The 27,817-nt window shown below is 53.6% G+C and overlaps 2 protein-coding genes across 2 annotated transcripts; both read left to right on the top strand.

Moving 5' to 3' along the window:
- Window positions 1-798: 798 nt before the first annotated feature.
- Window positions 799-10,626, top strand: DACT3 (dishevelled binding antagonist of beta catenin 3). The gene is made up of 4 exons (XM_019980172.2): window positions 799-1,101; window positions 6,686-6,782; window positions 6,943-7,095; window positions 8,390-10,626. The coding sequence occupies exons 1-4, from the start codon at window positions 853-855 to the stop codon at window positions 9,787-9,789; spliced, it is 1,899 nt and encodes a 632-aa protein (XP_019835731.2). The 5' UTR covers window positions 799-852; the 3' UTR covers window positions 9,790-10,626.
- A 3,979-nt stretch (window positions 10,627-14,605) lies between these two features.
- Window positions 14,606-22,425, top strand: GNG8 (G protein subunit gamma 8). Its single transcript, XM_019980202.2, has 2 exons — window positions 14,606-21,849; window positions 22,221-22,425. The coding sequence occupies exons 1-2, from the start codon at window positions 21,766-21,768 to the stop codon at window positions 22,347-22,349; spliced, it is 213 nt and encodes a 70-aa protein (XP_019835761.1). The 5' UTR covers window positions 14,606-21,765; the 3' UTR covers window positions 22,350-22,425.
- Window positions 22,426-27,817: the final 5,392 nt, after the last annotated feature.

The following is a 27,817-nucleotide window of genomic DNA, read 5'->3' as shown; positions in this document are numbered from 1 at the left end:
CTTAAGACTCTTAGACGTAAGACTGGCTACAGAATTTGAAAGGCCTAGTGCAAGGCCCTTTTTCAAAAAAAATAAGAATTTCAAGACAGTAACAGCAGAGTATTAAACCAAACTCGGGGCCCCCTGAGCGGGTCATATGCCCGTGAAGCCGACCTCGCTTAGAAGCACAATTTTATGGGTGGATGTCGTCTCAGTTGGCCTGGCCCTCAGCTGAATATCTGGGAAGGCTTCCTGGAAGAGGAGGCAAAATCAGCACTAGACTCTCAAATCCTTTCCGCCTCGCGCGCCGCTTCAGAAGCTGAAGGTTAGGAGGTGGGGAGAGAGGAGCAGCTGCCAAAATGTTACAAGGACCCCTTCTCTATTTATATATCACCCCTGCCCTTCTCGCGGGACAGTCCAATGACAGCCAGAGCTCTCCCGCAAGGGGGCGGAACCAGCTGCGGGACGGGAGAGACCAGGACCAATGACCTCCGGGCAAGGGAGGACTTGTTTCATTGTGACGCGTGGGGGCGTGGCCAGGGCCCAAAAGGCGGTGAGAAGGGGGGCGTGGCGAGGAGGGCCGTAAGCCGATCGAGTAGGCAGCTGCGAGCATGCGTCGCGTTGGGGGGTGCACAGCAGAGCATCTTCGTAAGGAAGGGTACCAGCCAATAAGCCGGGGTTGCTCTGTCGCCGGGGGCGTGGCCATGCAGATAAGGCGCGGGTGGGCGGCCCAATGGGCGGGCGCCTATGCAGATGAGACGGTGACAGCCGGGCCAGCGGGCGGGCTGGCAGGCGGGCTGTTGGGGCGGGGAGGTGGGACCGGGAGAGGGGTGGCCGCGGGGCCCGGCCGGTCTGGGGCGGGGGGCCGCAGCCATGATCCGGGCCTTCTCGTTCCCGGTGAGCCCCGAGCGGGGTCGGCTGCGGGGCTGGCTAGAGGGCAGCCTGGCCGGGCTCTGCGAGTTGCACTGGCTCCGGGAGAGGCAGGAGTACCGCGTGCAGCAGGCGCTGCGGCTGGCCCAGCCCGGAATGGGGGGCGCCGAGGCCGAGGACGAGGAGGACGCCGACGAGGACGAAGATGCGGCGGCGGCGCGCCGGGCCGCAGCGGCCCTGGAAGAGCAGCTGGTGAGGGGCCGCCTGTCCTTCCGTCCCTGTGCTCTCGTCTGTGTCTGTCTGTCTGTCTCGGTTGGATGCTCAGACACCCGTCCGGGTGGGGGAGGGAGGAGGGGAAAAGGAGAGGGGGGTGGGGCTGGAGAGTCTGGGTGGCGGGCGGGATCAGGCCTCCCCGCCCCCAAACTGGGAAAGGGGGCTACCTCGCCTCTGCCGGTCCCTCGTGTGATGCACAGGCCCGCATTCCCTACACCCCTTCCCCAAAGAAAATCCATCTGGGCGCCAAGTACGTGTCAAGCCCGGGCTGAGTATTTGGCAGGCGTTGTCTTCTTGCAGCTTGGGGGATAAGGGGGTGATAGTACCCATTTTATAGAGGAAAAAACCTGAGGCTCAGACAGGGCAAACGACTCACCCAAGGTCACACAGCCGGATCCAAACATGCCCCTCTCCTGGCCTCCCTATCAGCGCTCCCCCCACCCCCCGTCTTCCCTAAGTCCTGGTGTGCTTGGAGATCTCCGGAGGGGGCGGGGAGGGGGGAGGGGATCCTCGAACCTCCTGAGGGAAGGATTGCTGCTGAGAGGAAGTTCACAGTCCCTTAGGATCCCACGGTGATCTCGACCCTTTGGTGACACTTTGCCTCCTTTGCTACCTGGTCACAGTCCTGCTTAACCCAAGTGGTGGCAAATTGAAGCAGCATGGGAGTCTGACTTCTAGACGCCCTGGGTGCTTGATGGTGGAAGATGAGGCAAGGTGTCCAGAATGACTTAGGGAGCATCACCTCTCTCTCCCTCTCTTTGTTATTCCTTAATTCTCCTGGGTTTCTTGCACTCTTTTCCCTCCTGCCACATCTCTGTGACTTTCTGTGCCTGTTTCTTTGCCTTTCTCAGTCCTCTGTCTCTCTGTCTCCCTTGGTCTTCCTTTCTTGCATTTCTTCCTGCCCCACATCCCTGTCTCTCTCTTCCCCTCCCCCCAGCCTGCCAGGCCCCAGACCCCAGCTCCACTTGCTGATCCCATCCCCAAGCCTGTGTGTGGTCAGAGCTTCCCGTTTGGGGAAACCTGAGCCGAGGTAGCAGGGGGAGGAGGCTCTCCCTGCTACTGACCTCGACTGCCCCCTCCTTGGATGGGGAATGGCGGGGAGGTGGGGGTAAACTGAAGCCAGACTCTGGGGCTGGACGGCCAGCCCCTCCCCCCACCCCACCCCACTCCCCCACCCCCGCCAGGAGAGGGACCCTGCACATTCTTCTGTGGAAACAGAAACAGCTGTGGGAGGCCCCACCCCCTCCCAAAGTTAGAGCCGCGCGTTGTGGGGGCCCTCACCAGCTCACCCCACCCTAAACTGGCTGGGCTTGGGAAGGCACCTCCCATCCCTCCAAAAAGAGGCAGAAGGCATGGGGATGGGCCAGCTGTGTCCTGCCTCCCTGCCCCTCATCCTCTCCCTCTCTCTGCCTCAGTCTCCCCCTTTTCTGCCCCTCTGTCTACTCCCAGCCATCAGTACTCCCACCCCACCCCCCAACAATCTCCAAGCAGAGCTCCGTCCCCGCATCAGGGAGGAGGCGGTGGCAGGCAACGGGAGGGAGACAGCGCCACTGAGGGAGGAGCAGAGAAGCGCTAAATATAAACTCCTCTGGTGTTGGGGGTTCCTGGGTCCTTCCAAAGAGGGGGTGGGGGGCCTCCCCTGATCCCTGAGCCTCTGTTGTGTGATGCTCACCCCTTCGACTCCTCCATCCTGCCACCCAGGGATACACTCCCTTTGAAACAAGAAAGATTGAGGCCAAAATTGATTCATTTCTAGTAGGAAAGATAGGGATGCAGGGAAAGATTAGGGGGAACCTCAGAGAAAAGAGGCAAGAATCCTGAATGGGGCAGGAGTGCTGTTCTCTCCCGCCAAGGAAAATGGTCCCCTTCAGCAAGAAGGACTCAAGTTAGACTTGCAGAAGGACTTCCTAACAGAGATCAAGGGAACTGGACACACACCAGGGCCATGTGAGTGGGGGCAGTAAATGTCTGGGAAAGTTTGGGCAAAGGGGTCTCCAGGGGTCCAAACCACATTCCTCTTAAACCTGCCTGAGTCAGACAGCATCAGGTCCACTTGCAAATGGGCTTGCAAAAAAAAAAAAAAACCAATGAGGGGCACTGTGAATAGGCAGAGAGCCAGATTCAGGCCAAGGACCTTCTGGTCTTTTAAAGATTCATCCTCTTGCAGCTGGGAGGATGAAGAAATGAGGTCAGACTTGCAAATAGGGGGGTGTTGTGGGGTCCAGGCACCGGGGAAGAAGAGGCCTCTGCTATTTATCTTCCTTACTCCTGCTCTTCCCTGCAGTGGAAGAACTGAAATTGGACCTACAGAACTTATTGGGGGAAAAAAAATCTTTTTTCATTTATTTCTAATTACACCAGTAAAGCATGATTTTATATTTTCCCTGTTGGAAATTCATGGTTTTCATGTAATAATAAAAGTCAGTATTTATTAAGTGCTTAAAAGGAATTGCTGTTTAAATTTGTTTAATCCTTACAACAACCCCATTGGAATCAAAAGATGCCCATGTTAGAGATGAGGAAACAGAGCTGAGAAACTGGCTCAAGGTCATACAGTTGGCAAATGGCTGAACTTGAACCCTGGGAATTTGGCTCCCAGCCGTGCCTCCATGAACACTTCAGCCTACCATCCAGTCCCCTCATCCATCCCCTGACCCCCTAAAATCCACCCTCTTGTCTGTGATCACCATTGTCACCCTGGTGTGAATTCTGCATCTATGCACAAAAACAGGCTACATTCCAAAATACATAGAGTTTGCTTTGCTTTTTTCAAATTCCAGTTTCTTGGGTGAGGTATCAGAGACTATGGTTCTTAAAAAGTATGGCCTGATGGACTAGTAGCATCACCCAGGAGCTTGTTAGAAATTCAATTTCTTAGGCTCCTGCCTGGAATCAGGGGTCAGACCCAGTAACTTAGCTTTTAATACAACCCCCAGGTAGTAGTTCTGACTCATCATTATACTGTACATTCTGCTTGTTTTGGCTGTGCTAGCTCTTTGTTACGGCTCTTGAGCTGTCTGTTGCGATGCATAGGCTTCTCTAGTTGTGGAGTGTGGGCTTAGTTGCCTCGGGGCGTTTGGGATCTTAGTTCCCCAACTAGGGATCAAACCCACATCTCTTGCCTGGTGGAGCTTAACCACTGGACCATCAGGGAAGTCCCTCTGCATTGTCCTTTTTTCACTCCACAATAGGTCTTGATGATGGTTCTGTTATATAGAAATGGCCTCGTTGCATTTTAACAGCTGTATAGTATTCTGCTGTATTCATTCATTCCTTTCCCAAACATTTCCTGGGCACCTACTTTGAGCCAGGAACTGTTCTAGGTACTGGGACTGGGTTGGGGAGGTGGTGACAGGGACAGCGCAGCAGTATACAGAAGAGACACGAATCTCTGCCCTTCTGGGGCTGGGGCTGACGATCTGGTGAGAAAATGAACAAATGACAGCCTGATACATCATTTTAAGTCAGGAGGTCATTGCTGCTATGTTGGGGGTGGGGGGTGGGGGAAAGGCAGGGCAACCCAGGTGCAGAATGATGGGGAGCTATTTTGGAAAGAATGATCAGAGAAGGGAGCATGCAGGCATCTGAATGAAGCAAGGGAGGGAGCCAGGAGAGTGTGCTGGGGAATCACATCTTACTGAGTTAGGAGCATGTCTGGTATGTTCAGGGAACAGTCAGGAGGCCAGTGTGGCTACAGCGGGGTGAGCAAGGACATGATTAGTGTGGGACAGGATGTGGGATATAGGGGTGGTCCTTGATGTGTTTTAGCCATCCCTGACACTGCATCATGCGGCTGCATCCCTGGGATCTGCTCAAGGATGACACCACTCTGAGCATCTCTGTCCACTGAGCTCAAAGTGAAATGATCTGTTGACTTTCCTCCCAGATACAAGCCCAGATGGGGGCTTCTGTTCTAGGGGGGAGGGGTAAGGACCAGGGCCCAGGAGAGCAGCCACAGGAATAGGAAGTTGGAGGGGGGGTTGTCTGCGGGGGAGCCGGCCAGTCTTTCTGCCCTAAATAGGCAAGCCTGGGCGGCTGCCCTCTCAGCCCCTCCTCCCCCCTTCCCTCCCTCCCGCTGCCTGCCTGCCGTCCAGACAAGCCGCTTTTGTCTGAGGGTCAACCGTCAGCCCGAAGCTGCCCCCACCTCTGGCCTCACCCAGATCTGTGTGAGACTCTTCCTGGCTCCGGTCCTGTTTTTCAAAAGGGGGTTAAGTCCTAGTGTCTTGGAGACCCCATGTGTGTTGTTTCAGCCCCTGCCCCCACCGTGTCCCAGTCACTCCCCTTTAAGGGTTTCACCTTCATTTATTTATTCACATCTGATAGGAGGCGGTCTTTTCCTGCAGCACAAAGGATCCGGGGTAGACTCCATCGACATTTCCCATGGGGATGAGGTGCTGTGACCCACACTAGGGCTTCTGGGTGAGGATGGAGCTAGGGCAGGAGGAGGAGGGGTTGCTGCTGGAGGCAATGGAACCCCCTGGGGTTTGCTATGGTAGTTCCACTAAGGCTAGATTCACAGAAGGGCATTTGCTGTTGTTGATCAGTGGCTACATCGTGTCTGACTCTTTGTGACCCCATGGACTGTAGTCCACCAGGCTCCTCTGTCCATGGGATTTCCCAGGCAAGAATACTGGAGTGGGTTTCCATGCCCTCCTTCAGGGGATCTTCCCAACCCAGGGATCGAACCTGCATCTCCTGAATTTCCTGCATTGGCAGGTGGATTCTTTACCACTGAGCCACCAGGGAAGCCCTCCAGTAGGCATGAGGGGATTCTTTCTGGGATGTGCAAAAATTTATATGAATCGTGGTCACCCTGTTTTACCCAAATGAGGGACAGAGTCAACCTACAGCAAGAAAAACTTACGGACGACTTGCAGATGGACTTTTCATTGGTGATAAAGGGCACTGGGGGGACTTCCCTGGCAGTCCAGTGGCTAAGACTCTGAACACTCCCAATGCAGGGGGGGGCCGGGGTTAGATCCCTGGTCAGTGAGTTAGATCCCACATGCTGCAACTACAACCTGGAGCAGCCAAGTGAATAAATAAATAAATATTAAAAAGGGGGCCATGGTGGGGGAGGTGGGAGCATCTGAGACGAGAGAGTCAAAGTGTGGGAGAAGGCAGATGAATGAATGGCTGAGAGATCTGCTGGGTCCTGAACACTAACTTCTAGCAGTGACCTGCCTTTACAGCAGGAAAACCTGAAGTTATGCTCAAAGAGCATTCTAATAGGGGTTAAGGAGCCATGAGCTCCAGATAGAGGGAACACCTGGTAGAGAAGGGACAAGAGATGGGGCCTTCTGAAGCCTTTTCACTCACACTTAAGAGCAAATGAGGTGACTGCAGAATGAGGGACTGGAGTTAGACGACCAGGAAGACTTTCTAATGGGTTGAAGGGACAGAGATATTGAAGGGAATCCTGGAAGTTGGGTACTGCTTTTACCTTTTTGAAATTGAGCCTCACTGTCAAAGAGAAACTCTGCCCATGAGCTGCTAGAATAGAGGACGAGTTGGCAGAGGACTGGGGAGTCTTCTGACCATCTTGCTCTCCCTACTTCCTTAGGAGGCCTTGCCTGGGCTCATCTGGGACCTGGGCCAGCAGCTGGGAGACCTGAGCCTGGAGTCTGGGGGCTTGGAACAGGAGAGTGGGCGCAGCTCGGGTAAGCATGGGTTAGAGGTAGTGGGGTCTGCTGGGCCACCCCATCCCGCTGTCTCCTGTTTCACAGGCTCCTCACTCTGCCTCTTGATCTCCTCTCCTCCACCCCGTGTCCCCTTTTCAGCTCCCACTGATTGTTTTCTCCCCTTCTCTTTGAAATCTAGGCTTCTATGAAGACCCCAGCTCCACGGGAGGCCCAGACTCACCACCCTCGACTTTCTGTGGGGACAGTGGCTTCTCTGGCTCTGGCTCCTATGGACGCCTGGGTCCCTCTGAACCCCGGGGCATCTATGCCAGCGAGAGGCCCAAGTCCCTAGGTAAGGTGGGTGGGGTTGGGCCCCTGCGAGCCAGGCTTTTGATCACAAGCATCTGAGTCAGACCAACCTGGATTTGAAGTCTGGCTGTACTGTGTGATTTTGAGCACATTCCTTCTTTCTGGGCTTCTTCATCCATTAAAATGGGATTCATAACAGCATCTACTTCACAGGGAAGTTTTGACTATTCAGTGAGCCTCTGCCCAAAGACATTGAAACTTGGCACATGGTAGCCATTCGGTAAACAGAAATCGCTGCTCTTCATTTGTTCAACTACGTTTCTGAGTCCCTACTATGTGCCTTCCTGGCACATATCATAGGGGTGAGGAATACAGCAGTAAAGAAATCGCTGTCTTCATGAAACTGACATTCAAGTGAGAAATAGATAATATACAAGATAAACAAGTAAAACATTTAAGATACTAGATTTTTATTTATTTATTTAATAAGCTCCCTGGTGGCTCAGACAGTAAAGAATCCACCTGCAATGCAGGAGGCACGGGTTCGATCCCTGGGTCGAGAAGATCCCCTGGAGAAGGAAATGGCAACCCACTCCAGTATTCTTGCCAGGGAAATCCCATGGACAGAGGAGCCTGGTGGGCTACAGTGCCTAGGGTCTTAAAGAGTCTCACGTGACTGAATGACTTTCACTTTTCATTATTTAACGGTCATGTCCCATGTTAAGATCTTAGTTCCCCGACCAGGGATTGAACCCATGCCCCCTGCATTGGAAGCACGGAGTCTTAACCCCTGGACCACCAGGGAAGTCCCTAGGATGTTAGATATTGACATGTACCATGAAAAGAAAATTATGGAAGGGGACGAGAGCATGTTTCTTGGAGCCGGGGAGGGAACTGCAACTGTAGAAAATTTGGCCAGAGACGGCGTCACTGATACTGTGACATTGGAGTGGTGCCCTAAAGTAAGAGAGGGACTGGTCAAGCAGACATCCTGAGGGAAGGGTAGTTTAGGTAGCAGGAGCAGCCAATACAGAGGCCGTGAGGTGGAAGTGCGACTGGCCCGGTGCATCCAGGAGGTGGAGCTCTCTAAGTGCAGAGGAGCTGGAGGTCAGACACGCAGAGGCAGGACGGACCATGCAAGGCCTTGGAGGCCACTGTGAAGACTTCGTTATGAACCTGATGTGTGGAAAGGGGTGAGAGCAGGTGCTTCGTTGCGACTGTCGTTTTTAATGGGAGTGGGAGAGTAGGGCAGGCGGCAGGCAAACTGCTCCTCCTAGGCTCATAGGGAAAGGGCTTTGAGAGCTCCTCTCTCTTCCTTTTTTGCCTCCCTCCCCTAGGAGACGCCAGTCCCAGCGTACCCGAGACAGTGGGCGCTAGGGCAGCCGTGCCGCGGTCCTTCTCGGCGCCCTACCCGACGGCTGCGGGGTCTGCGGGCCCAGAGGCCTGCTCCTCCGCGGAGCGACGAGCCCGCGCGGGGCCCTTCCTGACGCCCAGCCCCCTGCACGCCGTGGCGCTGCGCAGCCCGCGACCATGCTGCCGCCCTCCCCAGGACTCGCCCGACGCCTCGGGCGCGGGGCGGCCCCTGGACGGCTACATCTCGGCGCTCTTGCGCAGGCGCCGCCGCCGGGGGGCGGGCCAGCCCCGGACCAGTCCCGGGGGCGCGGACGGGGGCCCGCGGCGCCAGAATAGCGTGCGCCAGCGGCCGCCCGACGCGTCCCCGCCCCCCGGAGGCGCGCGATCCGCGCCCGAGCCCCCGGTGGAGCGCGCGGGGGTCCGTCCCGCCAGCCCGGCCCCGTTGGGCCGCGCCTGGGCCTCGCCGTGGGAAGCGGAGGCGACCCCCGAGCCCGTGGCGCCGCCCGCTGTCCCCTCGCCCCCCGACAGCCCGGCGGAGGGCCGCCTGGTGAAGGCACAGTACATCCCGGGCGCGCAGGCCGCCACTCGCGGCCTCCCTGGCCGCGCGGCGCGCCGCAAAGCGCCCCCTCTGACGCGGGGCCGCAGCGTGGAGCAGTCCCCACCTCGGGAGCGTCCCCGGGCCGCGGGCCGCCGCGGACGCATGGCCGAGGCCTCAGGCCGCAGGGGCTCGCCCAGGGCTCGCAAGGCTGCGCGCTCCCAGTCCGAGACCAGCCTTTTGGGCCGCGCCGCCGCAGTTCCGCCAGGTCCCCCCAAGTACCCCACAGCCGAAAGGGAAGAGCCCCGGCCGCCGCGGCCTCGCCGTGGTCCGGCGCCCACTCTCGCGGCTCAGGCAGCGGGGTCCTGCCGCCGCTGGCGCTCCACGGCCGAGATCGACGCTGCCGATGGGCGCCGGGGCAGGCCCCGCGGCCCCGCCGCCCGAGGCCCGGGTCCTGGCCCATCCCCTTCAGCTCCTCAGCGCCGTCTGCTCTACGGCTGCGCGGGCAGCGACTCGGAGTGCTCGGCCGGGCGCCTGGGGCCCCTGGGGCGCAGGGGCCCGGCAAGCGGCGTCGGCGGAGGCGGCTATGGGGAGAGTGAATCGAGCGCCAGCGAAGGCGAGTCGCCTGCCTTCAGCTCCGCATCCAGCGACTCCGATGGCAGCGGTGGCCTCGTGTGGCCTCAGCAGCTGGTGGCAGCCACCGCGGCCTCCGGGCCAGGGGCTGGTGCGGGTGGAGGGGCGCCTGCGGGCCCCGCCAAAGTCTTTGTGAAGATCAAGGCCTCCCACGCGCTCAAAAAGAAGATACTGCGTTTCCGTTCGGGTTCTCTCAAGGTCATGACTACAGTGTGAGTTTAGAGGTTTGCTTGGGATCCCCCTTCATGGCCTCTGCACCACCACACCCCCACTCACTGATCCTTCTACACCTCCTTTCCAAAGACCACCATTCTCTCTGCTTCCAAAGACCCTTCTTCACTGCCCCATCCACTGCAGTCTTGGTTGAAAAGGCTCCTCCTCCACCACAGGGAGGAGTCCTGTTTGACCCAGTTGAGCTGCGGACTCTGCAGCCCTTGGGCTAGAAAGTTCCCTTTCTGTGGGCCTCACTTTCTTCATCTGTACTATGGGTGTACTATGGTATACAGAAGGGGTAATTCAGTTTGAATTTCCCCATTTTAGTTTAGACAGTTAGTCCGTTTTTCCTCTTCGTTTCTCTCACTGAGCCCTCTTATTCCTCGTTTCCATGCCCAGTTATGGCCCCCCTTCCACATCCTTGAACCCTTAGGATATCCCCTTAGCACCCTGATCAGAGACGCTGTGGCTCACCCAGAGGGTGCTTGTAGAGTGCCCTGAAAAGGGAAGGAGCACTGACTTTGGGGTTTTGAGGGTCACGTAGGAGTTGGTAACACCAGGAGAGAAAGACTCTTTCACCTCCCTCCCTGGACAGATATGAGGATTGGGAGGTAGAAGAGGGAAAGGAAGATGGCTTCTATCTCGTGGCACCCCCTGTGAGAGGGAGTGGGGGGAGCCCAGGATGACCCTCAGTTGTTCCAATCCAGTATTTTTTCCTTTTTAAAAAAAAAAAAAATTACTGTATTTATTATGACGATGGTGACTCCCCAGTGCACAGGGGGGCCAGAATCTGTGTGTTTCTCTAACCTCTTTGTAAATAAATGCACAGTGTTACATAAATGGTGGCGGACTTTCCTTTTGTGGTTAAATGGACTTTTCCTTTGGACTAATAGTTATTGAGCAACTGCTGTTTGCTTTGGGTATGGTAGTGTGAGAACCAGATGTCAAATCCTAGCTCAGGTCTCAATACCATTTTTTTTTTAACCATTGAATATTTTATATCAATGAATCTAATCCTAGGTTGAGTTTTGTTTGGTCATAAATATGGTTTCATAAAATGGAAATAATAAAAAGCAAAATGTTTAGAAACAAATAATATAGGTAAAGTGACAGCCCCAAATGCCTTCTCTCAGAAGTCATAATCAGTTTGATGTACATCCTTGTATGTTTTTCTTTATGTGTTTGCATACATGTATGAATCCTAGTAGCTATATAAATATATGTGACTCTACATATGCATGAAGTGAAAGTCGCTCAGTCGTGTCTGACTCTTTGCAACCCCACGGATGTATAGTCCATACAATTCTCCAGGCCAGAATATTGGAGTGGGTACATCCCCTTCTCCAGGGGACCTTCCCAACCCAGGGGCCAAACCCAGGTCTCCCTCATTGCAGGCGGATTCTTTACCAGCTGAGCCACCAGGAAAGCCCATATATATTAATATACATACCCGTACTCTTGCCTGGAAAATCCCATGGACGGAGGAGCCTGGTAGGCTGCAGTCCCTGGGGTCGATAAGAGTCAGACACGACTGAGTGACTTCACTTTCACTTTCATGCATTGGAGGAGGAAATGGCAACCCACTCCAGTGTTCTTGCCTGGAGAATCCCAGGGATGGTGGGGCCTGGTGGGCTGCGGTCTATGGGGTCGCACAGAGTGGGACACAACTGAAGCGACTTAGCAGCAGCAGCAGTTATACTCTATACAGCTAAAACTGTTTACATAAGTTGAGCCATATGTATACATTGTTTATCAAATTTTGATCTGTGCCTGGAGATTTCTATATGGGAACGGTTTTAATTAGTTGAATTTCTTTGAGGATTTAGTACTGTTTAGCTTTTCTGTTTATTTGTTTATGCTTTTCTATTTCTTCATATGTCAGTTTTACTAGGTTGTATTCTAGGAATTTTTTCATCTCATCTAAATTTAGGTGACATATTTTCCTATCACTGTAGTAGCTGCGTATGATTCCATGATCTAACCTTGTCAGCTCCTCAATTCTTTCTATTTTGGACTTTAGTGCAGTTGTATCTTTGTATATGCCTCTTTGTGCATATCCATATTTCTGTAGGATCCTAGAAATAGACTTGCTTGGTCATTACAGTACAATCATTTGAAATATTAATTGACATAGTCACAATTCCTTCCACTGAGACTGCCCTCAGTTGACATTTCCAACAGTAATTTCTGAGATGCCCATTTTTTTTTCACCCCTTCACCAAACAAGAGATGCTATTAATCGTTTTCATTTTGCCAATCTGGGGGGGAAAATGATGTTTTTATTTTAATTAGCATGTCTCCCTACTTTTATACAACACATTTTGTATGCTTGTTGAAAGTTAAGTCGCTCAGTCTTGTCCGACTCTTTGTGGCCCCGTGGACTGTAGCCCATCAGGCTCCTCCATCCATGGGATTCTCCAGGCAGGAATACTGGAGTGGGTTGCCATTTCCTTCTCCAGGGGATCTTCCTGACCCAAGGATCGAACCCAGGTCTCCCGCATTAAAGGCAGATGCTTTAACCTCTGAGCCACCAGGGAGGCTGACCCACTTGTAATTCTCTGAATTGCCTGTTCACACCTTTTGCCCATTTTTCTTTTGGGTAAGCCCAATAAAATCCCATGGATGGAGGAGCCTGGTAGGCTGCAATCCATGGGGTCGCTAAGAATAGGACTTCACTTTTACTTTTCACTTTCATGCATTGGAGAAGGAAATGGTAACCCACTCCAGTGTTCTGCCTGGAGAATCCCAGGGACGGGAGCCTAGTGGGCTGCCATCTATGGGGTCAAACAGAGTCGGACACGACTGAAGCGACTTAGCAGCAGCAGCAGCAGCAGCAGCAATAATTATACTAACTGCATGGATGGGTAAATAGAGACTCAGAGAGGGGCTATTACCCTGGTCACAAAGCAAGAGGGAGCCAGGACTAGGATCCAATCTCCACCTGACTCCACAGTCTGAAGAATGGGTATTTTTGTTGCTGCTTTGACCCTTGTGACTACATGGCTACATGGGTCCATCCACCTCTCTCTTGCTTTGACTTCTGAGAGAGTAAGGTCTGCTGTACTGAGTTGTATGTCCAGGGCCCACTAAGGCAATTTGGATATGCTGCTGCTGCTAAGTCGCTTCAGTCATGTCTGACTCTGTGCGACCCCAGAGATGGCAGCCCACCAGGCTCCCCGGTCCCTGGGATTCTCCAGGCAAGAACACTGGAGTGGGTTGCCATTGCCTTCTCCAAGGCCTGAAAGTGAAAAGTGAAAGTGAAGTCACTCAGTTGTGTCTGATTTCCAGCGACCCCATGGACTGCAGCCTACCAGGCTCCTCTGTCCATGGGATTTTCCAGGCAAGAGTACTGGAGTGGGGTGCCATTGCCTTCTCCACAATTTGGATATAGTAAGGAACAAAACAGAAAAAAAGTCCTTGCCCCATGGAGCTTCCCTTCTGGTAGGTGTGAGTTGTAGTGGTGGTGTGTGTGTGGATTAAAAGATACTTCCTTCAACAGTAACAGTTTATTTTTTGCTTTGTTTTGATTTTTTTGCCTTTTTTTTTTTTTGGCTGTGCCATGAGATTTGCAGGATCTTATTTCTCTGACCAGAGAACTGGGGCATTGCACTGAAAGCGCCATCTAAAATCACTAGACCACCAGGGAACTCACAAAGTTATTTTTTAAAGTTTCCGGGAAAAGTCATTGCTTCTCAGGCCCTTGGGAATATTTCTCCCATCTCTGTTTCATAAAAAGAGCAAGTAAAGCTGAAAGGGGGAAGGGACTTGTCTAAGGATACAAAGATCACTCAGTGGTCAAGATGGTTGAAGTGCAGATGGCTGACCTTTCTTCCTTTTTAAGATTTTAGTGCTTAATCATAAAAAAATAACAACTAACACTCTGTGAGCACTTACTATATGCCAGACTATTCTCAGTGACTCATTTAATTCTCACATTCTCACGGAGGTGGATATGATGCTTATACCCATTAAAAACACATATTTATTTATTTGGCTGTGCTGGGTCTTAGTTGTGACACTTGGTACCTTTAGTTGCAGCGTGTGGAATTTAGTTCCCTGACCAGGGATCGAACCCAGGGCCCCCCTGCATTGGAAGCATGGAGTCTTAGCCACTGGACCACCAGGGAAGTCCCTCTTACGTCCATTTTGATGGAGAAACCGAGGCACAGCTCTCTGGAGTCACTTACCAGAAACCAAGAAGTAGCAAAGTCAGACCTTTAAGTTAGACTGCTTACGAGTCCACATTGTTAGCCATTGCCCCATCAGCCTATTTCTGTATGGATTATCTCTAGACAGATACACAAGGAACTGCTCACAGGGATGGAGGCTGAGCTGGTGGCCGGCAGGAGAGGATGCTGACATAATAAATACATAAATTCTGTAATTTTTAAAAGGTGATAAGGACTGCGAGGGGAAAACAGCAGAGATGAAGGAATGGGGAGGCAGAGGATTTTTTAAGTAGACTGATCGGGGGGTGCTCTAATTGAGAGGGTGAGTTTGAACAGAGACCTGAAGGAGGTGGAGAGTTGAGGCTTGTGGATCTCTTGGGAAAGAACCTCCCAGGCGGAGAGGTCAGCCAGTGCTGAAGCCCAAACAGTGCCTGGTATGTTGGCAAAATAGTTGGGAGTCCAGCATGTCTGGAGCAGTGAGAGACGGGGGAGAATGGGGCCTGGGGAGGGTACGGGGGAGGTGAGGGCAGAAGATGGTCTGGGACCACTGCATCACGTGGGGTCTCATGGGCCACGGTGAGGAATTTGGTTTTTATTCCTCCAGAGAGATGAGAGCCATGGGAGAACTCAGAGCTGAAGAGGAACTTAGATGTTTGGGGTGTGGGAGGAGGGGGTTAACAGCTCTATTGAAACATAATTCACTACCATAAAATTCTCCCATATAAAATATGGGACTCAGTGGTTTTTGTTTAAATTTTTTCCCTCTTGTGATGAGAGCTTTTAAGATGGACTCTCTTAGCACCTTTCAAACATGCAACACAGGATTATTAATTATACTGACCATGTTGTACTTTATATCCCATGACTGACTTGTTTGACAACTAGAAATTCGCTTTTGACTCTCTTCACCCATTTTGCTCATCCCCCAACCCCTCAGGCAACCATCAATCTGTTCTGTGTCTACAAGCTTTTTGTTTTTAGATGCCATATGTAAATGAGACCCCATGGCATTTGTCTTTTTCTGTCTGACTTATGTCATCTGTTGTCCGTCCATGTTGTCACAAATGGCAAGATTTCCCTCTTTTTTATGCCTGAATAATATTCCATTATATTCACATTTTCTTTATTCATTCCCATCAGTGGACACTTAGGTTGCTTCCACAGTCTTGGCTATTGTAACAAATGCTGCAATGAACACAGGGCTGAATGTATCCTTTTCAATTACTGTTTTCATTTTCTTTAGATAAATGCCCAGAAGTGGAATTGCTGGACCATATGTTAGTTCTGTTTGTTTGAGGAAACTCCGTACTGTTTGTCCATCCTGGCTACACCAGGTTACATTCCTAGGAATAGTGCCCGAGGGTTCCTTTTTCTTGACATCCTTGAATGACACCTGTCATTCTTTTTTTGATGATGGCCTTTCTGATAAATGTGAGGTGATATCTCATTGTGGCTTTGAGTTGCCTTTCCCTGGTGTTTAGTGATGTTGAGCGCCTTTTCATGAACCTGTTGGCCATCTGAATGTCTTATTTGGAAAAATGTCTATTCAGATCCTCTGCCCATTTTTTAAATCAGATTTCCCTTTTGCTTTTGACTTGTATGAGTTCTTTATATATTTTGGATATTAGTTCTTTATGTATGCTGGATGTTAATCCCTTATCTTGTACATGGTTAGCAATGTGCCCCATTCAGTAAGTTGCCCTTTCATTTTGTTGATGATTTCCTGTGCAGAAACTCTTAATTTGATATAGTCCCACATTTATTTTTGCTTTTAGTGTCAAATCCAAGAAATAAAATCTCCACATCTGATGTCAAAACATACTGCTTATGTTTTCTCCTAGGACTTTTATGGTTTCAGTTCTTAGGTTCAAGTATTTAATTCATTTGAGTTAATTTTTGCACAAGGTGTAAGATAGGGGTCCAGTTTCATTCTTCTGCATGTGGCTGTTGAGTTTTCAGAACACCATTTTTTGAAGAGACGGTCTTTTCTCTATTGTGTATCCTTGGCTCCTTTATTATAAATTAATTGCCCATGTATGTGTCAGTTTATTTCTGGGCTCCCTATTCTAGTTTGTTGACCTATGTGTCTGTTTTTATGCCAGTACCATACCGTTTTAATTACCATAGCATTGTAATATAGTATGAAATAGGGCACATGATGCCTCCAGCTTTGTATTTCTTTCTCAAAATTGCTGTGGCTATTTAGGGTCTTTCCTGATCTCATACACATTGCAGAATTGTTTGGTCTATTTCTGTGAAAAATGCCACTGGAATTTTGATAGGGATTGCACTCAATCTCTCAATTGCTTTGGATAGTATGGACAGCTTAACAATATTAATTCTTCCAGTCCATGAACACAGGATGTCTTTTCATTTATTTCTGTCTTCTTCAATGTCTTTTATCAAGGTTTTATCAATGGCTTTTATTATAGTCACAGAGTTGTCCTGTGATTATATTATCACCACAGTAAATTTCAGAACATTTCCATCACTCCAGGTAGAAACTCTGCATCCCTTATCTGTCATCCTACAGTCTCCCCAGCCTGTGGGGATCCACTTTTGTAGATCTATTTTTACCCTTATAGAGTGGCCTGTTCTGGAAATACATGTGGAATCACACAATATATAGTCTTTTGTAACTGTGTATTTCACTTAGCATAATGTTTCAAAGTTTATCCATGTTGTAGCACATGTCAGTACTGCATTTCTTTTTATTGCCAAATGATGTTCCACTGTTTGAGTAGACCACATATAGTTTATCCACTTATCAGTTGATGAACATTTGGGTTGTTTCCACTTTGGGGCTTTTGTGAATAATGCTGCTAGGAACATTCAAATACAGAGTGTTTGTGTGACTACCTGCTTTCATTTCTCCTAGGTAGATACATAATAGAGGAATTGCCGGGTCATCAGGTAACTCTGTTATCTTTTGAGGAACTGCCAGAGTATTTTCTAAAATGGCAGCATCGTTTTACATCCCCATGGGCAGTGTATGAGAGTGTCAGTTTCTCCATATTTTCACTAGCACTTGCTACGGTTATCTTGGGACTTTGTTTTAAACAGGGTCCCTCTGGCTGCTCTGTGCCGAACAGGCTGAGGGAGACAGAGATATTAATAGAAGCTGGAGACCCAGTGAGTAGGGACTATAATTGTTCAAGCTGCAGGGCATGGTGCCTGGACCAGAATGGGGGCAGCAGAGGAGGTGAGAAGTGACTGGATTGTGGACAGACTTTGAAGATGGAGTTAATGGGATTTGTTGCTAGAGCAGTTGTGGGGTGTGAGAAAAGGAGGCGGGGAATCAAGATTGACCCATCAACTGAGATGAATAAGACTGGTAGGAAAGGGTTTGGCAGGTGGAATCAGGAGCTCAGTTTTGGGCAACTGAGTTTGAGATACTGCAGACATTCATATGGAACGTCCGGTAGGGACTGGGTATTCCATGCTAGATTTACTCTTGGAAGTCATCGTACGTTTCCTTAATAATTCAAGTCAGAATTGAATCTGCAATCCAGGGTCTCAGTTTCTCCCTCCAGAAAATGGGATCAGGAGTACCACTGCCATGAAGCTGGGGAATTCCTCTGCAGCACAGGGCAGGGTTGCACATCTGGAAACCAAGGTAATGCGTAGAGTGAAAAGGTCCACAACCGGGAAGAGAAATGGAGGTTACGCTTGGTTCAGACAGCGTCCGCCTGTCCATCTCCCCGCCCCCAGCCTCTGGCTGCCATTAGAGACAGGGAGGGAAGATTGGGTCGTCACCCTGTCTTTCCCCGCTCTGAGCCGTGTTTCCTCCTTGGGGGCTGCCCGGGCCAAAACTGCTGATGGAAAGCAGCTGCGGGAGGCGCCGAGGTTAGGCGTAAACCCAGGCCCCTCCCCGGCGCCGGCCGACCCCGCTAAGGGAGGGGGACGGGGGCGCCCTAACTCCCCTCCGCTCTTCCGCAGCCGGGCCCGGGGCCCTGGCACGTCCGGCGCGCCTGATGCTTTCCAGATGTGAGCCTAGTTCCCCTCCCCCCTCCAACCTGGCCCTGCTGCTCCCGCGCGATAGAGGTTTGGGGAGCCAGGGTCCGATATCCCGCTATCAAACTGGGGACCCAGGCCCGTATCCCCTGCCGGCCGGTCCTGCTTCCCTGTTCAGGCGGTAAAAACCGAATTGGGATGGAATGACTGCAGTAAAGACGCTTCTCTCCCAGACCTCCACGTCTCTCCGGGGCTCGGCCTCCGCCCCTCCCGCAGCCGGCTCGGGAGGCGAAGTCGGGAGCTGGTCCCATGACCCGCCCCTCGCGGCAAACCACACCCAGGACACGCCCCCCAAAGACACGCCCCGAACACGCCCCTCCTCACCCCCGCCCCGAACTTCCACGCCCCTTCGGCGGCCCAGAGGTCTTGCCTCTGGGACGCGCCTCTGCAGACCCCGCCTCTGCGATCCGGTCCCCAGCGGAAGGCGCTGTCGGTCGCGTCTGTCTCTCTACCCGCTTCTGTCTGTGTCTCGGTGTCCGTGTTTCTCAGTCACTGTTTCTGACTACTTTTCTGTCTGCGTGTCTCTCCTGTACCCTGCACTTCTCAATCTCTGCAACCCTCTGCCTGTCTGTCTCTCTTAGTCCCTAGGTGTCCATCTCTCCAAATTTCCGTCTCAGTGACCCTATCTCTGCCTCTGTCTCTCCCGGCATCTCTCTCTGAATTTCTGTGTCCAGTCCATCTTCAGTGAGCTTTCTCTAGCTCCCTCCACCTTTCTGTGTCTCTCCCACCTCTAATTCCCAGCTTGCCAGCGGGGGCGCTTTGCCCTCGGGTTTCTACCTCCTACGGCTTTGGCGCCGGCGGGGTGGGCGGTTCGGCGGACCGCGGGCGCCCCCGTGTGTCCAGCAGGGAGCTGCCAGGAGACGACTGCGGGCTGAGTGTGCAGCGCCCACAAGAGTGTGTTCAGGGCAGGACACTATGGGCGTCCGTGGGTGATACTCGCTCTGTGAGTGTGTACTACTCTGAGATCGCGCGTGACGTCCAGAGGTTGTGCGTAGCTGTGTGACCTTGTGAGATTTTCTCTGACAACCAGAAACTGGGCGTGACTGTGAAATCGTATTCAGTTCAGTCGCTCAGTCGTGTCCAACTCTTTGCGACCCCATGGACTGCAGCACGCCAGGCCTCCCTGTCCATCGCCAACTCCCGGAGTTTATTCAAACCCATGTCCATTGAGTTGGTGATACCATCCAACCATCTCATCCTCTGTTGTCCCCTTCTCCTGCCTTCAATCTTTCCCCGCATCAGGGTCTTTTCAAATGAGTCAGTTCTTCAAATCGTGTTACACTGAGACATTGTGTGTGACCATTTACGTGAGTGACTGAGATGACATATCGGTGACTGCGTGTGACACCATGAGTTTGGGTGTCTCTGAGACACTATTTGGGGGACTGTGACATCGAGAGACCATGTGTGAGCAAGTGGTCGTGTGTGACAGTGTGCAATATGGTGAGGATGGGAGAATTGTGTGTGTCCACGGGGAGATGGTGTGTGAGAGAGGGCAAGAATGAATGAGAATGGCCCACCAAGTAATGGTGTGAGAAGCAGTGTGAGAGACCTGTGGGGAGGGAAGCTGAGTGTGAATGACCTTGTGAGTGTGCGACAAGGATGTGTCAGCCACAGTGATGACGTGTGAGATGCTGGGTGTGCCTGTGTGTAACACAGATCGTGTGGGACCCTGAGAGACTGGCAGAGTGTCATGACAGTGCATTAGAGAATGTGCAGCTGTCCAGGGCGCTCAGGTGAGCATGCAAGAGAAAGCTCATGGGTGTTAAGTTGTGACACCGGGAGGCTTCGGTATGAAGGCAGCACCTGTGTGTGATACAGATTGTGTGAGGCTCAGCAAGGCATCCTGAGAGGGGGTGTGTGGAACTGTGTATGTGTGTGTCTACACTTGACGCTCAGAGGTTGTCCCTCTGACTGTGGTTGTGTAGGATGTGACTGGTGGTGATGGGCCTCTCAGAGAGATCGTGAGGGACGTGACATTTCGAGAGGTTGAGTGGCTGTGGCGCCGCAGAAGGTTAGGGTGGTTCAGGAGACTGTACGCAGCATCATGTGACACAGCGAAGAGTTGTGCATCTCTGCTAGGGACTGTGAGTGTGATTCTGTGTGCTGAGAGGGGATCATCTGGGATGGGGTGATACGGAGATTGTGGGTGTGACAGGGTGGCAGAGCGTATGTAATGGAGTGTGAGGCTGTGTGGGACCCACAGGAGAGATTTGGATGACTGTGGGATAAATGCGGCAGAGCAGGGGGGCCCATCCCAAGACACTTTTCCTGTGAGTGTGTGTGTGTGTGTATGTGAGTGTGACAGAGACAGAGACAGAGATTGAAAAGGGAGACTGACACAGAGAGAAAGCGAGAGAGACACAGACACACAAAGACAAAGAGAGAGATGGACAGACGTAACGAGAGGACCCAGAGAGACAGGAAGCGAGGGTGATGGGTATGCTGGTGGTGGTAGCAGGAGGAGGCGGGTCCTCAGGGGCTGTGCCCCAGGAGAGGGGGCGGGGCAGAACTGAGGTGGGTACCCAGACGCTGTGCCTCTGCCACCCGCCGGCCTTCCCAGCCCTGAGCAGCAACAGGTAGGAGGCTATGGTCCTGAACCCTGACAGCTGGTCCCTCTGCCTGGGAATGAATGAATGCGTGAGTGAATGAGTGACTTTATCCTTGCTCATCTCCGCCAGCCTGTCTTTCCCTGTCTCTCCGTGTGCCCCCCTCTGTCCTCTTTCATCACTCTGGGTCCCCTCCTGCCCCTCCACTTCCTTCTGTCCGTTCCCTGCCCTTTCTGTCCTCTCTCCCCTCTATCACTGTCCCTGCCTCTAGTGCTGCATTTGCCCTTCTGTCTACCCTCTCCCATCTCCGTCACTCCATCTCTTCCTAAGCCTTCCATCACCCCTTCTCTTTCCTCCCTCTGTCCTTTCATCCGCTCTGTGCTTCTCTCTCCCATATCACTCTGTCTCTGTCCTCACACCTCTCTCTCCCTGTCTCTACTCCCTCCATCACTCCGTCCCTCCCGCCTGTCTCTCCATCTTTCTCTCCCTCAGTCTCTTTATCCCCCCTCCCCCTCCCCATCTCTCTCTGTTTGTCCCTGTCGCCATCCTCCCTGTCCTTCTCCCAGTCCTGGCTGTGTTGCCCCCCTCTCCAGCCCTTTCTCTGGCTGCTAATGAGCAGAGGAGCCTTTGAGGTGGCCAGGGTTGGGATGGGGGGCTCCCCGAGGGGGGCGGAGGGGGCAGCTGCTGCTAAGGCCCTAATGAGGCCCCCTCTGTGCCCCTCCCGCCGTGATCTTAATTCCTTCTTCTCCCTGGAGCCACTGCTAATTGGCCTGGGGAGGGCCCCCTCCTGGTTCTTGCGCTCTCCCCGGGAGGTGAGGACACCTGGATCTCTGGATCCAACACCTGTGTTCCTGTCCTTCTGTCCCTCCCTCCACCTGCCTCTCGGCCTCCCATCTGTGCTTCCCCTCGCCTTCCCTCTCTTCCCTGTGTTCCTTCCTTCACCTGCCTCTAGGTACCCCATCTGTGCACCCCTCCAAGCCTTCTCTTGGCCCTCTGGTCCCTGTTCATTGGTCCCTCTTTCGGCCGGCTTCTTGGTCCCCCATCTACGCAGATCTCCATCTCTCCCCTTTTCTTCTGTTTTTCTGTCTCTTCCTCCACTCTGTGCACCGCATCGGTGAGCCCTTCCACGCACGCCGCTATTACTGGGTTCCACCACCACCGCCAACCCTATCTAGGGACCCACCTTTGCCCTAGCCTACTCCTTCGCCCCCACTCCCACCGGCTTTTAACCTTTCCCCGCCGCAGCCATGTCCAACAACATGGCCAAGATCGCGGAGGCCCGGAAGACCGTTGAGCAGCTGAAGCTGGAGGTGAACATCGACCGCATGAAGGTGCTGGGTCGGGGTGGGGAGGAAGGCCGCGGGCTTCGGGGCTGGAGTCTGGACTGGTCAGACTTGGGAGTGGAGCCGGGAGCCCGGGTGGAAAGATCCCCTTCGGAACCGGACTGGGCTCCAAGGAAGCGGGGTGGGGGGTGAGGAGCGGCTGGACAAGGGGGAGGGACCGAGAAGGGGCAGGGCCACACCTGGGGTGGGGCCTAAGGGCGGGGCCTGGTAATGGGAGGGGCCGGACACGGGGGCGGGGCCTGACAAAGGGACGGGCCCGACTAGAGGAGGGGCCCAGGCGGGGGCGGGGCCCAAGCAGGGGGCGTGGCCCAGGCAGGGGCGGGGCGGGGCGTGGACATCTCCCCTCTGGGTGCTCGCAGGTGTCGCAGGCAGCGGCCGAGCTCCTGGCCTTCTGCGAGACTCACGCCAAAGATGACCCGCTGGTGACGCCGGTACCCGCCGCAGAGAACCCCTTCCGAGACAAGCGCCTCTTCTGCGTCCTGCTCTGAGCCCTCCCGACAGTTTGACCCCCCACCCCCTCAAAATATGAATCCAATAAACGTGGTGACCTCGGGGGTGCCTGTGCTCTCAGGGAAACTGAGGCACATGCAGAACTTGGGGCCACCATGGAGGAGCCCGTGTCCTTTCTCATTCCTTCTTCGTGTGTGTGGAGTGTGGGTGTGTGGGGCGAGGTTATGTGGACGTGGGGCAGGGGGATATCAAAGGACATCCTGCGTCCTGGCTCTGGCCTCCACGGAGTATTCCCGCGATCCTGAATTGACTTAATCGTCCCAACAGCCCCAGAAAGCAATTGGCTACTTGTATGAGGAAACTGAGCCAAAGGAGGTCCCTTACTCAGAGTCACAAGCTAAGAGAGAATGGGGTGAAGACTGGCCGCTCCAGCTCCCTGAACCTCTCAGCTGGCGGCTCTTCTCACCTCTCTCCTGGGTTGGAGGTCCTTAGAATACCCAGTCCCCACCTTTCTCGTCCCCTGAATGGTTCCAGCCCCTTTTTACATATGGGCCTACTCCCTACCACAGCCCCGCCCCCACAAGCACTGAACTTGTCCCTGTTCCTTTATTCATTCTTCCAAACACTGTTGGTCCTGTAATGGGTTGAAACAGGGGTTATGGACACGACCAAGACAGCCCTGGCCCTGGGTTCCTGGGGTTCAGAATCCAGTGGGAGTGACAGACCTGTCCTCGGATAGTGATGATTCAGAGTGGGCAGGGCTGGCATGGGGGAATTCAGAGGGAAGGCCTGACTCATCTTGAAGGTCAGGGAGGGCTTCCTGGAGGAGGGGACATCTGAGCTGGTACATGGTGGGAATTAAACATGGGGACCTAGAGAAGAGAGAAGTGGGGCTACAGGAGACAAATCAGTATGTACATTCTTTTCTATTTCCTTTTTTCTGGGGACACGGATTATGGTGACAGCCCTGATTCCTCTTCTGTGTTTCCCACTTCATATACTGGTGATCTCCAGGACCTGTATTTGTTGTTTAGCTGCTAAGTTGTGTCTGACTTTTGGGGGCCCCATGGACTGTAGCCCACCAGGCTCCTCTGTCCGTGTGATATTCCACGCAAGAATACTGGAGTGGGTAGCCATTTCCTTCTCCAGGGGATCTTCCCCACCGAGGGACTGAACCCATGTCTCCTTCATTGCAGACAAATTCTTTACCACTGAGCCACCAGGGAAGCCCTTTTAGGACCTATGTAGCCGGCAGTTAAATGAGAGTTCTTCACATAAAAGCCCACCTTGATGGCTTCTTCCATTTGGAAGGTCTGGGTGACCTCAGAACTGCACAACCTCCAGGGTGACCAGAGGCTATGAGACGGGGCCCTAGCTTTCCAGTTTGCCAAAGTCCCCAGCACACCCTATTGTCTCCCAGTGAGGGATACGGGGGGTCAGACACTATTTATCACAGAGCCTATGCCAGGAGCTTCTTACAGAGAAACGAAGAGAAAGGCTAAATGCCTTGAACCCATGATTCTGTTGAAAATAAACGCAGACTGAGTGAGCTATGGGCTTTGTTGATTACTTAACCTGGTCGGTCTGAGGTCCACTGAGTTTGCGACCCCTCCCCTCTCCTCGAGCCCTCTTGTCTTGAGTCTGCACCCCTGGATCTGGTGGAGATGAGTCCCTAGGCCTCCCCTTCCCAGACGGGCCGTGCCTGTGTCTGGCAAGTGCTCCATTATTCACATTGAATTAGGGTCCCCTGGGCCCCAAATCTGAGCTTCCTGTTGAATTGAGGCAAGAGACGCTGTAATTACATCTCCCTCCTGCCTCCCACCTCTCAGCCTGGCTCCGGCCCTGGTTGCATCATGTCTGTGGGAGCCCCGGGGGAGACAGCGGGGGACAGAGAGAGCCAAGGATGAGCTGAAGGGAGGAGGAATGATGCTGAGGGGAAGTTGCCAGAAGGATTCTGGAATTTCACAGACTCAGCATCCTTGCATCTTAGAACCTGAAATGCAAAGGATCTCAGAAACTCAGAGGGCTGGAATTCTGGAGTCTTTGAACCCTGTGGGGCCAGGATGATGGGGTCCTGTCCCCTAATAGGGCTAGGATTCCAGAACTCCGCACTTCAGAAGTGTACGGACTTCTTGAGCCTGGCCTGTTAGACCCTTTGAACCCTGGAGTTGGTCTTGGGGAATGGGAAGCTGGGGAGAAGCAAGTGGGGTTGGCTGACCTAGTGGTGGGCAGGGAGCTGGAGGAATGCGTGCCTGCCTGGAGGAGAGGGGCTGGGTGAGCCTGCACCCAGACTGAGGCTGGGAAGGCAGAAGCCGGAGTGAGTCCTGGGTGACCAGCCTCCAAACCGGATAATCTCATTAGCTGGATATGATTTCCAGTTCCCTTTTCCTGCCACCCCCAGCTGTGAGGTCAGCTCTGGGGTCAGGCTCAGGCCAGTCAGAGCCAGGCCAAGAGGCAGAGGTGAATACCTGGGGAAGTGCTGGCATTCAGCAGTTCCCTCCCACTTCACTCCAAACCCCAGGGCTGCGGGCTGCCCCACCCAGCTGTCCTCCTTCCACATCCGACCCCGCATGCTTGGCACTGAGGGGCCGGAGAGTAGGAGTGGACTTAGCAGGGCCAGAAGGAGCTATAATCATGGCCATCACTTATCAGGAGTCCGGTTTCACAAACCCATCTCACTCCATTCTAATGGCAGCTCCCACAAGGACTCTGCTTAACCCCATTTTACAGACATGGAAGACCGGCACGGAGAGATAACCTGGTCAGTTGGGGCTTGAGGTTGGAGTGGGAGGAGCAAATGGATGACCTCCGGAGGGGCCGGAGGGGTTCAAAGGGGGCCTTGAGGGACAGAAGTGAGGGGATCCCAGGGGAGGCACCCAGCCCAGGCAAAGGCAGGGCAGGGGCAGAGTAGGGATACCAGGGGCCAGTGAAGGAAGCGGCGGCTAGTAGGTCGGCAAGGGCCCATTGTGGGCTGGAAAACAGGGTGGTGGGCAGAGAATATTGGCCTCTAGCTGAAGGGGCTGGGGCCTGCTAAGGAGGGATGGGTCAGGATGGACACACGGCAGCTCCTCACAGCAGTGAGTGGGCACAGATGACAAGCGGGCCTGGCAGGCATGAGCAGCTGGTGGCACGTGTGCGTGTGTGTGTGTGTGTGTGTGTGTACAAGGTGGGGCCAGCTTCCTCCCAGGGCAGAGCCTGGAGGACGGAAGCCGGGGAGCCAGGAGAGGGTCAGGCCCAGGGCAAGCTGGCATCTTAGGTCAACAGCACAACCAGATGCAGGCCTGGGCGGGCAGCTGTAGGCGCAGGCCGGCAGGAGTGGGACAGCTTGTCCCGGTCCCATTTCCTGGCCTGCTTGGTGCTTGTCCCCATGAGGACACTCGCCCGGATGGAATGACTCAGCTGAGGGCCTGCCCAGGCTCCAGCTATGGCCTTCCACTCCCACCGCTTGTCGCATGGCACTTGGGACCACGCCCCCATCGGATGGTACCACCTCTGAGTCCCTCAGCCCTCTGCTCATGGTGGTTTGTTGAGTGAATAACAACCCCACCAGTAACTGTCTGAGAGCTTCCTAAAAGCAGGCAGAGTGAATTTCGTCTCTAATCTAGGTCCGTATAGTCAAAGCTATGGTTATTCCGGTAGTCATGTAAGGATGTGAGAGTTGGACTATAAAGAAAGCTGAGCACCAAAGAATTGATGCTTTTGAACTGGGAGTTGGAGAAGACTCTTGAGAGTGCCTTGGACTGCAAGGGGATCAAACCAGTCCATCCTAAAGGAAATCATCCCTGAATATTCATTGGAAGGACTGATGCTGAAGCTGAAGCTCCAATACTTTGGCCACCTGATGCGAAGAACTGACTCATTTGAAAAGACCCTAATGCTGGGAAAGAGTGAAGGCAGGAGGGGAAGGGGACAACAGAGGATGAGATGGCTGGATGGCATCACCGACTCGATGGACATGAGTTTGAGCAAGCTCTGGGAGTTGGTGATGAACAGGGAAGCCTGGCATGCTGCAGTCCATGGGGTCGCAAAGAGTCAGACACAACTGAGGGACTGAACTGAATCTTTGTTCAGTCGCTGAACAAAGTACAACATCCCAACAAAGGCAAGGCAGCCATTTGATGAAGAACATCAAGGCTTAGATACATACGGACACACGTGGGCGGACACAGCCATGAAGAAACACGTGGTCACCAATGAACAGACACAACACATCTATAGACACAGATACACAAAGAGACCTTACAGGAAAGAATACCCACCACTCACTCTCTCACACACACACACACACCATGCTGATACAATGCTCACTTAGGTGACCCAAACCCATACACGAAGTTCACAGGTCCACAGTCTCTAGCACGCTCCCTTCCAGGTACCCATTCCTCCCCAACACGGTGCTGCGTGTCCATTCCCAGTCCTTCCGGGGCTGTCCTCCGTCTTCTGTAGTGCTGCCCCGGGGTCCCTCTGGGGAGGCTCAAGTCCCTTCTCAGCATTGCGTGGCAGGGAAAGGGTGCTGACTCACCCGTTCAGAGCAGTTCCCTCCCACAGCTCTTCCCACCCCCCCGGAAGCCACCACCCCACCCTCCAGCACAGCCCAGCTGGGGTGACCCCTCACAGCTGAGCAGGAGGCTGGGGGCTCCCCAGAAGGTGAGCGTGTCTGACCCCGGCATGGACCCCAGGGATTCTTAGGAAAGAGTGAGAGTCCTCACTTCTCCTGCCTGCTCTGGAGCACAGAATTCATGGCAAGGTCACCAGGGCTTCTGACCCTCAGCGGCAAAGGTGGGGAAACCAACTGAGGCCTGGAGGGGGGTACTGTCTGAGACCCGGCAGGTCAGGGGAGCAGCATGGACTTCCTGAATGCTCAACAGTGCCTGGCGGGGGCAGGAAGCTAGTGATAGGGAGGCTCCAGGCACCAGAGCACCCCCTCCCACCCCTGCAATTCCCCTGATGCCAAGACAGGACACTAGCCTGCCAGGCGTCATCCTTCATTAATATGAGAGAACTTCCTGAGTTCCCTTTGGTCTGGCTGGGGATCACGCAGAGTATGAGGGGGGAACCACGTGGCCAAGTAGGCCTGAGACACAAACACCAGGCACCCTCAGAGCAGGGCTGAGTGGTCCCTCTCCAGAGCCCCTGGTGTGGTCGGGGCTGGGGCACCCATCCTGGCGGAAGCTGGGACTGCCAGCTGGCCATGGGTGATAGGGAGCTGGGAGCCGGGAGATGGGGGAGAGGGGAGGGGATCGTGGTCATGGAGGCCGGGGTGACATGAGGACAGAGAGAGGAAGTCGGGAGCTGCCCAGTGTCCAGTCCTCGGGTCAGGACCATTCTTCCCAGCCTTGGATGAGCTGGGATATCTACACAGGTTCTCGCCTTGTTTCAAAGAGGGGTCTCGGATGGGCCACTGGCCACGGTCAGTCCATCAGGCCCACGGAGTCAGTGTTGCCCCATTGTACAGACGAGGACACTGAGGTCCCCTGGCTTCCCTTCCTGGCCTTGGGACCACCCC

The sequence above is a fragment of the Bos indicus genome, chromosome 18 (assembly GCF_029378745.1).
Source record: "Bos indicus isolate NIAB-ARS_2022 breed Sahiwal x Tharparkar chromosome 18, NIAB-ARS_B.indTharparkar_mat_pri_1.0, whole genome shotgun sequence".
In the NCBI taxonomy this organism is placed as follows: Eukaryota; Metazoa; Chordata; class Mammalia; order Artiodactyla; family Bovidae; genus Bos; species Bos indicus.
Note: the sequence above shows the minus strand (reverse complement) of the source record. Positions and strands in the feature narration are given on the sequence as shown.